This window comes from Barbatula barbatula (genome assembly GCF_947034865.1).
Source record: "Barbatula barbatula genome assembly, chromosome: 3".
Taxonomy (NCBI): Eukaryota; Metazoa; Chordata; class Actinopteri; order Cypriniformes; family Nemacheilidae; genus Barbatula; species Barbatula barbatula.
In genome coordinates, this window is record NC_136764.1 from 21,205,624 (window position 1) to 21,219,216 (window position 13,593).

A 13,593-nucleotide genomic window follows, 5' to 3' on the forward strand; every position below is an offset into this window, starting at 1 on the left:
CGCAAAACAATAACAAATTTTCCGCTTTGGGCTAATTTGACCTTGATAACGCATAACATAATGTTGTTCTATTGTGTTCAATAGGCACCAGTATAAATTTAATTTTGTACTGGATTTTCTTGTGGAAATGTCGGGCCCTGTTAATGCCTGACTTTTGTTTAAGTTGGTTAAAGTTACTTACATAAGGGGGAATATAGATAATGTGCTAGAGTGAACATTTATTGAGTGTGTACTATTTTTGATCATAATAAGGATTAGCTGCAACATGTTATTCTGTCTTTAATATAGTTTTGGTGGGACTCCGTCTCACGAGGTAAGCTTTATGTTGTGCGGTAATGTACGACTGGGGGAGTATGCAGCCTTTCGTTTGGGGAGAGGCCAGCAATGGGGTTTTATGAATGATGTGTTTGATTTTGTGTTTATGTATTTTTGGTTGTTTCTGTTGTTGTTTTCATGTTTTGTAGTATTGGTTTTAATTGCACAATGTCTAAACAGGGATCTGTTACACGTTAAAGGGATTTGTGATCGGGTTGTTCAGGTTACTATCAGGCCATCTCAGATACAAGAATATGGCGACCCCTAATTTTAGCGGTGCGGGGCGGGCAAACACTAAATTTACGAACTGGAATACTAAAGGGCTTAACCATCCAGTAAAGCGAAGTAGGGTGTTCTCCCATTTATCAAAGCTGCAAACAGACATAGCATTCTTGACTGAGACACACCTGCTTGATAAGGACCACTCCAGACTCAAGAGAGGGGGCTTTTCCCAGGTTTTCCACTCCAAATTTAACGTAAAATGCCGTGGTGCAGCAATTCTCGTCCATAGAGAAGTGCATTTTATACAGACAAAGACGATCCAAGATAAAGATGGTCGGTTTATTATTGTTCAAGGACATTTATTTAATTTACCGGTAGTAATGGCTTGCGTCTATGCGCCGAACTGGGATAATGCTAAATTTTTCACTGACTTTTTCTCACTCCTTCCAGAATTACACAGTCACCAATTGCTCCTCGGGGGAGACTTAAACTGTGTTCTAGATCCCACTATGGACCGTTCTAGAGCCATACCGAGAACACTTAGTAAATCAGCAGAGTCCATTAACGCTTTTCTCCAAGCGTATGGGGTGATTGATGCGTGGAGATATAGAAACCCTGTTTCTAGACAGTATTCTTTCTTTTCTCCAGCACATAACTCGTATTCCAGGATAGACTATTTTTTGCTGGACAAGAAACTTTTCCCCCTGTTGAGGTCTAGTGAATATGATGGTATCGTTATCTCTGACCATAGCCCAGTAACAATGGTGCTTTGCTTTCCAGACAACGAGCCTCCACAACGCAACTGGAGACTTAACCCACGTCTTTTGTCTGATGAAGATTTTGTTAACTTCATATCCGCCCAAATTGACTTCTTTTTAGAAACAAACCAATCACCAGACACGAGCCACTCTAACCTGTGGGAGGCAATGAAAGCGTATTTACGTGGTCAGATAATATCTTATACTGTAAGCATGAATAGGAGATGGTCAGCACGCCTTAATGAGTTGATCTCTTTGATAGAGGACGTTGATCATAGAAATTCTGAAGCTCCATCTGCGGCTCTTCGTAAAGAGAGAATAGGTTTGCAGACAGAATTCGATACTCTTTCGTCTGGAGTAGCTGAGGAGCTTTATCTTGAATCTCGCCAAGAATTTTACGAGCATGGGGAACGCGCCAGCAAACTACTAAACCATCAACTAAGACAGTCAGCAGAGGCTGGATGGATAGCAGAGATTAACACTCCAGGGGGATAACCACAAATCAAAAAAGCATAAATAATCAATTCAGAAAATTCTATGAAGACCTCTATGCCACTGAAAATTGCGATAGCACTAAGTTGGCTCAGTTTTTCAATGGTCTAGAAATTCCAACCGTAGGCCAACAAGACAGGACAGATCTTGATAGGAACATGTCTGCAGCTGAAATTGATCGGGCAATTAAAAAGATGAAGAGTGGTAAAGCTCCGGGGCCGGATGGCTTCCCTATTGAATTTTTAAAAAAATTCTCATTGAACCCCTCTTTTAGAAATTGTATATACCGAGGCATTGGAACGTAAGACTCTCCCTCCTACAATGACCCAGGCCACCATCTCAGTCCTTCTTAAGAAAGGAAAGGACCCTCTGGAGTGTGGATCATTTCGGCCTGTGAGCCTACTCTGCTGCGATTACAAAATCTTGACCAAGGTTCTGGCTAGTAGATTGAAGTATGTCATGCATACAGTGATACATCCAGATCAGATCCAGATTTTATTACTGGGCGGCAGCTCTTTGGCAATATAAGAAGGCTTTTTAATATTCTTTATTCCCCGGAAACTCCACTTACAGCAGAGGTTTTGCTCTCTCTCGATGCTCACAAGGCATTTGACAGGATTGAGTATGAGTATCTTCTTGCAACTCTGGGAAGGTTTGGATTTGGACCGGCTTTTTGTTCATGGATAAGGATCCTGTATGCTACCCCGCAGGCCTCCGTCCGTACTAATAGAATAATCTCCAATAATTTTTCTATAGGGAGGGGGACAAGACAGGGCTGTCCATTGAGCCCACTTCTGTTTGACCTAGCCATTGAACCACTAGCGGTTACACTTAGAGGCGCCGAGGGGCTCACGGGTGTTGTCAGGGGGGGTCAAAATCATAAACTGTCTCTGTATGCGGACGACCTGATACTGTACCTGTCCGATCCTTGCACCTCTATTCCTAAGGCATTAGAAATTATATCAAATTTTGGAGAGATTTCAGGCTACAAGATTAATCTTACTAAGAGTTTGCTCTTCCCTATTAACGACCAGGCGCGACACATGTCTTTTGATGCATATCAACTGAATGAAACTCGCGACACTTTTACATATCTTGGCATTTCAGTAACCAGCAAATACAAGGATTTATTCAAGCATAACTTTAAACCAGCCCTAGAAAGGGCTAAACAGGACCTTTCCCGTTGGTCTACGCTAGAGGTCTTCACGGGTCCACTTAGATCCGAAAACCCGAGGTCCGGCCTGAGACCCGAGCGGGTTCGGGTCTAAAAGATTCACGGGAGCTTCGGACACGGGTCGGGTATATTATTAGTGTCTTCGGGTCTCGGGTAATATAAAGTAAAAATTGTTTTGCTTAATTGACCCGAGGAAGACCCGAACTATCCTGTACAATAACAGCGCGTCGCTTGTGTGTGTGCGTGTAGTTACTCTCCTCCAACCCTCAGCCGATCGATTGAAAGCCACGCAAATCTTCCGAAAGTCGCGGTGATCTGAAATCACCTTAGAATTGAAATCCCGAAGTTTCCAACGCTGCAGAGGTTTGCACTCTAGTTACCATCGTATTCAGGAAAAACATACTTCCACCAGGCGACCAGAAGTAGATATTAAAAGACGCGCACATTTCAGTACTACGCGGTTTGGGACACATTGTTGAGACAGAATGTTCGCGCGAGTGGTTGCCATGTCGTCACTTATTTAGATTTGATTCAGCTAAAATTTCCACAACCCATTTAGCCTCAGTTTGCGCAATTTGCCAGAGCAAAACAAGAGGATCAACGTGTTCATTGCCATATCAATTTCATTAATACACGTCGGTTTACATTCAGGTCTAGTCGGGTTTAAAAAACATATACGATGGGTCGGACTCGGGTCTAACGTTATCGGGTCTGTCTCGGGTCGGGGCTTTAAAATAAAAACGTTATCGGGTCTGTCTCGGGTTCGGGTAAAAAGTGATTCGGGTCATTTCGGGTCGGGTAAAGATCTTTGGACCCGAGAAGACCTCTAGTCTACGCTGCTGTTATCGCTTGCTGGCAGGGTTAACTCTGTCAAGATGATAATTATGCCCAGGTTCTTATTTTTATTTAATACAATACCTGTTTTTATCCCAAAATCTTTTTTCAAAGAGTTAGATAAATCTATATCTACCTTTATCTGGAACAAGACCATCCCACGAATAAGGAAGTCACATCTGGAGAAACAGAAAGAGGCAGGAGGCCTAGCTCTACCAAATTTTTTACAATATTATTCGGCAGCTAATATCTATAAACTAATATACTGGGTCTCTGCGTCTTATGAGGGGGGTGGACCTGAATGGGTTGAAATGGAACAATATTCCGCTCATCCGGTGTCTCTACCTTCTTTAATATGTGCGCCACTGCCACTCAGTAAGATGTGTCTTACAAATAATCTTATTGTGGGTGGCTCACTTTGAATATGGTCCCAATTCAGGACCCACTTCAAACATAAACAGGCTATGTCCTCTCTCCCAATCTCAGCCAACGCACTCTTTCCACCCTCACTCATGGATACAGCATTTAAATCATGGTTCAGGAGTGGTCTGAAGCGGGTGAAGGATCTTTTTAGGGATGGTGTGTTCATGTCATTTGAGCAGCTGATAAATGAGTATAGTATCCCCAGCTCCCATTATTTCAGGTATCAGCAGGTGCGTGTCTTCGTTCGGAAACATTTCCCTTCCTTTCCGTTACTCTCGTCAAATAATTGGATGGATTGGTTGGAGAGGGATCTGAACCAAAGAGGAGGAGTGAGCAGAATATATGAGGATATTCAGATGATGGCCTTGCCTTCGCTTGGTCATATCAGGGCAGGATGGGAGGGGGAACTAGGATTTGGATTGTCGGACATATCCTGGCAAAGCGCAATTAGGAGAATACATTCAACTTTGATTTGTATCAGACATGGTTTGCTTCAGTTTAAGGTGCTTCACAGGCTTCATTTATCTAGGAGTAAGCTTGCCAGGATGTATCCAGATGTTGACCCGACTTGTTCTCGATGCCGTCAGGCCCCGGCTACCCTCTCTCATATGTTCTGGGCTTGCCCAAAGTTAACACAGTTTTTGTCTTTGATTTTTGACACTTTTTCTTACATTTGTGGCAGAGAGATAAGCCCTGCTCCTGAAATCGCAATATTTGGTATGACCCCTACTGGTGAGGCGATATCTGGTGCACAATCAGACGCCATTGCGTTTTCATCCATACTGGCCAGACGTCTTATTTTGTGCAACTGGAAGTCAGATGCGCCTCCCACGCACAGGCGCTGGGTTGAGGAGGTAATGGCAAACTTGAAACTTGAGAAGTTGAAACACACGATCAGGGGTTCAACCCAGAAATTTTATACGGTCTGGCAGCCATTTCTGGACTATTTTAATTCACGATTTCTTGCTGGGACTTAATTGATTTACAGGCTCTGTAACTCTGTACTATATTATTTTATCTTTATATATATTTTTTTTAATTCATTTTGTATTTATTTAGTTATGTATATTTTTTATTTATTTATTTATTTATTTTTGTCATGTCACTTATTATTGTGTATGTTAGGGTTGTTGTATGGGGACTTGTTAATTGTTAAGTCTTTACAATTTAAAATCCAATAAAAATATTTGAATAATAACAGGACGCCACGTGGGACACAGTCGAATGCCTTCTCCAAATCCACAAAACACATGTGGATTGGTTGAGCAAACTCCCATGAACCCTCCAGCACCCTGTAGAGGGTGTACAGCTGGTCCAGCGTTTCCACGGCCCGGACGAAAACCACACTGTTCCTCCTGGATCCGAGGTTCTACTATCGGCTGTATTCTCCTCTACAGTACCCTGACATAGACTTTCCCGGGGAGGCTGAGAAGTATGATTCCCCCTGTAGTTGGAACACACCCTCCGGTCCCCCTTCTTAAGAAGAGGGACCACCAGAGGCACTGTCCCCGACCGCCACGCAATGCTGCAGAGGCGTGTCAGCCAAGACAGCCCCATAACATCCAGAGACTTGAAGTACTCAGGGCAGATCTCATCGTGTTCATTATGGACAAACTGTGACTAGCACTGAAGTCCAATAGCTGAACACCGCTCGGGTTCAGATCCGGGGGGCCGTTCCTCCCAATCACGCCCCTCCAGGTGTCACTGTTAAAGTCCCCCAGTAGAACGACGGAGTCTCCAGTCGGAGCACTTTTTTAAAATATGTAATAGATTGCGCTTCTACCTATTCACCAACCATGGTAATGCATTTCAAGTGAAAAAAATAAACAAAACGGGTGTTTCGCTTTTTCTTTATGATTTATCTTGGTAAACCATCTTGAAGTTATATAACTAGCTTGTTTTTTCAGGTGTGCACATTTACACTTTGTCATGTCAGCACACTGGTGCAGTTGCAGTGTTCTGTTTGATGTGCAGTAAGGTCTGTTTTTGCTAAATATAATGCATAATAATTGTGATAATGTAAATCAGGTATCATGTTCAGCCAGCTGACGGTGTGATTAGGACCCGATGCGAAGCGGGAATATTATACCTTGGAATGTCGCAATTGGCCAATTAGAATAAATTCCAGAGTGACGTGTAATAATTCATTATAATCAATATTGTTTTGTTAGGATTTACATTGAGTACACCTGAAACACAGCACCATAGGGATTTTAATCTCCAAAACATTGTAATATTTTATTGCCCTTCACCTTTTCTCCCAAGCTAATGAATTATGCCAACAGATGTATGCTGCTCGAGCAGTAAAGGAGACTCGGGTCAGCTCTCTCCCTTAAAGACCGAAATAAAGCCTTATGTCGACAATCAGTGCTGATTTGTGATTCATAATTCACTTCATCTCACGGGGAAGACTTCTGCAGTGAATGAGAACAGTCTGTTGGGTGAGTCATCACACGTACCCTCACACCGGGCTCCATCGCCCCCAATCAAACGCATTGTCCTGCTGCTTACCAACCCCTTGCGTGCACCTGTTAAATGTCTCTGCTAAAGGATGGCCTGTCATGACTGCTTAATATGACCTCCGACCCTCGCCAGCACGTCAATCACTCTTGCTCATGTTTTCCATCTGGCTTCGCCGCCAATTGAGGCATGAAAACATTCCAGTTGACATTGAGTGTGAGGCATTTAATGCTATCAGGGGGAAAGTCATGCAAGCTGTCGTTATGGGTTTTCGTCAATCACTGTTCAAAACCGCTGGAGAGATGCGTTCGACATAGAGACAACAAAATGTAGGTCTATTGTAGACGGCCGATGTGTTTTACAGATCACTTCATTTGAATTACGTTATTAAGTAGATTATCGGAGCGAAAGGTATCCATTTTGTCCGTATTGTAATTTGGGATGTTTTACAATAATATTCTATATGAAGGCAATATGACAATTCTGTCATCATTTATTAACCCTCTTGTCATTATTTTAAACCAGTGTGCCTTTTTTCTTCTGCAGAACACAAAAGAATATATTTTGAAGAATACTGGTAACGGACAATGGTGTTACCCATTCACTTCTGAACCAATGGGTAGCCACATTGTTCGATTACCAACATTCTTCAAAATATATATTTTTGAATAAAAATGCTTATAAAATGACAAGAGGGTGATTACATGATAATAGAAATTTATTTTTTGGGGTAAACTTTCACTTTAACAATACTCAAAATTATAAAAGGGTGGAAGGATTTCTCATCTTTTTTCAAATGATAGTAAAGTGATACTTCACCCTCAAATGAAACTTCTGTAGTCATTTACTCACCATTGAGTTGTTCCAAATCTAGTATATTATCAAAAGTAATTTTTCCTACTATGGGAGTCATCAGAACTTGAAGATAGGATAGAATTTTCATTTTTGGGTGAAGTATCCATTTAATATTCAATGATAATGACAACAACTGTAGAGCATGTTGAAGAAGAATGTGATTTCTTTTGAAATATGAACTGGTCAGATGTATGTGTATGACCCAGTCTACCCAATGTATAAATGTAAATCTATCACGTTCAATCAAAATCTGCCTCATAGTAGCAGCATTGTATGATGTAAAGTCTGTGAGAGAGATACTGTACTTGGTTAAGGAGGAGGTAATTATCCCTCAGCAGAGTAACTGTCTCTGCATTGTAGCTTTCAGTACACCTGACCACAAACAGCCCTCAGCTCTGTCAGTTAAACAGGGTGGAAAGAACAACAGAGAGAAAGAGTATGACATCAATTAGCCTGGCCGTGGCATGCACAAGCGCCCACTTTACAATATTACTGACACTAATTGGACCACATTTTAATCATCTGAAAGATCTGATGTGCAAAAGCACAACAAACAGTCTGGAGCTTTTGCATTTTCCTGTGAGCTGCAGCTAAGAGTTTGGCCTAAGTTTTACAGAGAGCTCTCTCGTTTCTTCTGAAGCAGGATACCCATATCGTCATCCCAAAATCCAAGTATGAGTTATGCTGTTTGAATATGTGTAATTGTGTTCTTCATTGTAAAAAAATATTCACCTGGACTGATGGCTTTTACTGACTGGTGAGCCGGCGGACAAAAATCCCTTCCCGTTGAAAAATAACTCACAAATGATCTACAATGATATTAAATGGGAACTCTTGCTCAAGCATCGTGTGACGTTTTTCTCAAATCTGACAAGTTATCTAAGCCTCCGACTCACATGTCATAATTTTTATTATGAACCACATATTCTACGGCTTCACTGTCAGGATTTCCCCCCAATCCCCTGTGTTTTGGATGGACGTGTGTGTGTGTGTGTGTGCCCTGCAAGCATCCTCCTCTGCTCTATGTCACGTAATGCTTCAGTGAAATCACTTGCCACAAGCTTTATCTTGCTCCTCTCTCTCTCTCTCTCTCTCTCTCTCTCTCTCTCTCTCTCACTCTCACTCTCACTCTCACTCTCACTCTCACTCTCACTCTATCTCCCTACAGTGCCACATCGAATGTATCCAATTAAGTCTACTGGTGTAATTAAGAAGAGAATTAACATCATACAAAGACACAGAAATACACGTACGGTATATTGTTAAAATATAACCTTTAATACGTTTACGAAATTACAAATGTTTTGATCAATGGCACGTTGAAACATCAACAAAACAATAAAAAGTATGATTCATAAACAAAGATAAATATGTTTGCATAGTGTTGAATCCCCGTTGCTGAAGATTTACAGTGAAAATCACTCTGAAAAAAATAGAGTAAACATTAGAGGCTCACACTTTTCAGTTTCTATAGTCTTACACCTGCTTAAAGCCTAAAATGCATGTAAAAGAAAATATATTTGTTTATTTCTGTTAAGCTTAACGTGTTTCGTTAACATATGAATGTTTGCATTAGATGTTTTTGTTGCACAAGGATACTTTTGACCCTCCGACTGGTTTTGAAATCTACCTTTACTAGTTTTTGTATACTTTACTCATCACCCGTCAGACACACTTTGAAGCTTCGGTTGTTCAACCCAACCAGAAAGCGAGGAGTCCCCCCCCGCCCCCCACACACGCTCCCATGATGCAACGGCCAACAAAGAGAGACGACATCAAGCACAGAGAGCAACGCTAGCCAGCGCTAGCTGGAGAAAAGTTTCAAACGCCGAATATCCTCAACATTTACAACCGTCACAACACAAGCGACAGGTTTACCGCCAAGCGCAGTCATAAAGTGCCATTATTCATTGGCTGTGTGAAAACAAGACTCGTTTCTGAGATGTTGTATGGCTTCAGGCTAACCGTAACGTTAGCTAGCCGTGCAGTGGTGTCTCTTGATGTGATGGCTTGACTCTCCGGACTCTGATATGAAAGCTGCTGTAAGTTTACAGTATATCAAAGACGCGACAGGTAACGTATCGTTATTATTCTTGTGTAAACATGACCCCTTTTGATGGTTAAGATTGTATAGCATTACGAGACAGCGGTGATATTTAACGTACAGGGCCTGAATAGGTTAGCCTGACTGCTAACTGTGCTCTTAAAGCTTAAGCCACGCTAGCATTTAGCATGGAGTGTTTAAAGATGGCACTGAATTTAGGGTTTACATTGGTAGTTAACAATATAGCTAAACTAGAAAGTGACAGAATCGTATTCCTATACTATTGTAAGATGGAGAATGTGTTTAACTTATAAACCCTTTTGAAAAAAAACCCTAGATGCAATAAGGCAACATGACATAAATATGTGTCACAATAGGAAGAAACATCTCAGCGAGTTTTAAACGTTTATAGTTTAATCTAAAATAGCATTACCATTACCTGGCAAGTTAATAACCCAGTACCTATTCTTAAGCGATGCATAATACCTTAATATGGAACCCATACATATGTGATATATAAGGGTATCAAAGCCTATATGAAATCAAATCCTAGTTCTTTTATTGGTTGTCCATGGCATAATCCCTTTGTTTTAAACGAAAAGATGAGGTGTATGTTTGACTTGATCTTTACATGACCTACAGTACCTCTAGTACACAGCATTTTGCTGATTTGTTTATTATTATTTTGCTGCGCATGCAGCTTTTAAGGCCTAATTTATTGAGAGACTAAAGAGTTTGTAGTTAAATTTTTTAGATGGTGTAAACCTCATTTTCGACCACCAGAAGAGACCGGTTTTATAGTTCCTCTTTTCGCTTTTTCAGTTGAATATGTTGTGTAACAGAAGTAAAATTGCTGTGAATGCTTTTTCATGTGTATCAAATGTTTTTGTCAGATTTGGAATGAATCGTACATCTTTGTTGTTCTTTTTGTTTTCTAGGTATGGCGGTCGTGTACCACATGTAATTAGCTATGTGTGAGTGTTCACATACATCTCCTTCATCCCCAGAACATTGTGCATAATCCCCCTCCAAATTCACAAGGGGGAGCCTTCAGAATGAAGAAGATCAGTCTGAAGACAATAAGGAAGTCGTTCAACATTAAAGGCAAAGAAGAGAGCGAATATGCGGTTTCACAGCCAGACCTATCAGCCGATTTCTCTGCTGAGGACTCTCTGTTTGGAGGATGCTACAGCAAAGATCTTGTCAGCGGTGACCTGGATAATGAGGAGGAAAAAAGACCCAAGGTCCGGTCTAAGAGTGAGGGTCTCATGGGCACCTTGAAAAGGAGACTGTCGGCAAAACAGAAACCAAAGGTGAAAGGTGGTTCTCCGTCTGTATGCTCTATAGATGATGACACCCTCTCCTCCTCTTCTGCACCCATTAGTCTAAGTGACATGAAGTCCCAGCGTTCCACATCCATCCATAGTCACCATTACAGTCCCACCCCATGGCCTCTCAGACCAGCGAACTCAGAGGAGACGTGCGTTAAAGTAGACGTAAAGGTGAGCACGTTAATGGACCCTTCGCATCCAAGTCCAGCTCTCGACAATGTGCACCGAGACTTCTTGGACCTCCATAGAGACAGTCTGTTTGAAGAATCTAGTAATTCGCTGAAAATTACCAGATGTGTGCCAGACCATCACTCTAACTCCGAGAACAACGATTTACATCTTGAAATAGATGAACACATGCCTGTAGTTCTTGGTCTCGCAGCTCAGGATTATATTCAGTACACATTGCCTTTAGATGATGGACTATATCCCGATGAGGAGGGTTCACGCTCTTTTTGCTTAAACGGCGCCACACCCATGGATGTTGTTCCACAGTCAGATGGATGCCAATCTCTCCATGCAGATGAGGAGCCTATTGGTCAGGATCTCCTGTCACCAGACATCTTCATGGAGTCATCCGTGAACCAGCTCTTTTTAAACACTGCAAATGTCTTGCTGCAGGGCTCCGCACTTGAAGCCCCTCTTTCTCCCTTGCTACCTCCGTTGTCTAATAGTTATCTCCAGAGAAGCTTCTCTGGGTTTGGCGGTACCCACGCTCAGGTTGCAGAGAGAGTCATGCACCATCTCAACTTTGACCCGAACTCGGCCCCGGGAGTGCAGCGGGTCTACGATGCCGTGCAGAACAGCGGGCCTATGGTGGTTACAAGTCTCACGGCAGAACTGAAAAAGCTGGCCAAGCAGGGATGGTATTGGGGACCCATTACAAGATGGGAGGCTGAGGAGAAGCTAACAAATCTTCCAGATGGTTCCTTTCTAGTCCGCGACAGTTCGGACGATAGGTATCTTCTAAGCTTAAGCTTTCGCTCACAGGGTAAGACGCTCCACACGAGGATCGAACACTCCAACGGCAGTTTCAGCTTCTATGAGCAGCCCGACATTGAGGGTCATATATCCATCGTGGATCTCATTGATAATTCCATTAAGGATTCTGAGACTGGAGCGTTTTGTTACTCAAGATCACGGTTGCCAGGGTCTGCAACTTATCCTGTTCGACTGACCAATCCTGTTTCGAGGTTTATGCAGGTGCGGTCAATGCAGTACCTGTGTCGATTTGTCATCCGGCAGTATACGCGGATAGATCTCATTCAGAAATTGCCTTTACCGAACAAAATGAAAGATTACCTGCAGGAAAAGCACTACTGAACACACAAAATCTCAATTTTACCTGACTTGGTTGCTAGTTGCACTTTTGGGTCGATGATAAAGGTTTTGCAAATATTTCAAGGGTTTTGTTATCATTAAATCACACATCCTGTTGAAAGAAATGGTGATTGTTTGTTGGCTAGTATGTGTCTGGTAGAGTAGATAATTCAGTGGTTTGTGATGAGATGCAATGCCAGAATGTTGTTTGAAGTGTTGGAGGTTTTTCCGCATGTTCTCTAGAGTACTCTAGAGTTTTTGTTACAGGAATATTGGTCAAGTATTTAATGCATATACCACCCTATGAGATATTAGCACAGAACTAGTTAATTGTAAGGCGTTTAGAGGTTCACTGTAACAATGGTTATCAACACCCTAATATTGACTGCAGGTTTGTGAAATTTGGTTTTGGTGACATTCCTCGCCCCTTTTTAAAATGCATAACTTTTGTTTTACTAGCAACTGCTATGTCATGACATAATCATACTCAAAGGGAAAATGTACCTGCAAGTATGCTAAAATAATGTCCTGTCTGTGGAGTTACAATATAAGCTATATTAGCTGCTCATGTTCGTGAGATCACATTCTTATCCCTTTGTTTTACATTATTTAGCACATGTGATGCCAAGGTTAGATGATTCTGTGCCTCTCTGAAACTGTTCTTTGATGTAAGTGATTGATTTTTGACTGAATGATTTGTCATTTATGCAGTTACCTTATAAACACATCTGTCCTTCATTTTCCCATTGAGTCCTTTAGGTGATCATTAGAATTCTTGGTCATTGTTTTGAAAACAGAAAACTTTCCTAATATGGATTAAGGTACAGGAAGACTATTAAATCACTTGTTTTGGGGAACTGAATTTGCTTATTGTTGTAACTTGAATTTGTTCTTCAGTTCAAATAAAAGTTTTATATGAACAATCAAACTCGTTCTATGTAAAATACATGCATGAAACTATAACATTCCCTTAAACACTTTACTTGAAATCCACTTTGAGGCTTTTGCAAAACTTCAGTCTTGTTCTATACAGAAATCTTTTTGTGCCTTGCTATAAATGTAAAGGGAAATAATAAACATGGCATCTTTCTGATGCTAGGTTTTTAAATATATCTGTTTTATTGTTTCTTTTCCCTGTAACCATAAAACATGACAGGTGATTTTCTATAAGATTGCATTGTATACTGGCTTTGTTTACTGAAGAATAACAGACAGGGTCTGCGGATCTGTTTTTATGAAAGGTATCAGGGGACTTATACAATTGTTTCGGCTGAGACGTCCTTCAGTGAGTTGCTGGCAGAGCATGGTGAATTTTATTTGCTTAGTTAACTTGAACAGTAATTTAGCTCTCATTTATATGTGGTT

At 41.3% G+C, this 13,593-nt stretch overlaps 1 protein-coding gene across 2 annotated transcripts; it reads left to right on the forward strand.

Annotated features, from left to right (window-relative positions):
- The first annotated feature begins 9,211 nt into the window (after positions 1-9,211).
- On the forward strand, positions 9,212-13,333 carry socs6b (suppressor of cytokine signaling 6b). Of its 2 annotated transcripts, none has more exons than XM_079453845.1 (2): positions 9,212-9,606; positions 10,516-13,333. In XM_079453845.1, the coding sequence occupies exon 2, from the start codon at positions 10,633-10,635 to the stop codon at positions 12,229-12,231; it is 1,599 nt and encodes a 532-aa protein (XP_079309971.1). In that variant the 5' UTR covers positions 9,212-9,606; positions 10,516-10,632; the 3' UTR covers positions 12,232-13,333. The 2 variants fall into 2 exon arrangements, with proteins under 2 accessions (XP_079309971.1, XP_079309972.1); XM_079453846.1 differs by having other exon boundaries at positions 9,212-9,575.
- Positions 13,334-13,593: the final 260 nt, after the last annotated feature.

Coding starts and splice junctions, on each gene's coding strand:
- socs6b (XM_079453845.1), top strand. CDS start 10,633: ATGAAGAAGATCAGTCTGAAGACAATAAGGAAGTCGTTCAACATTAAA.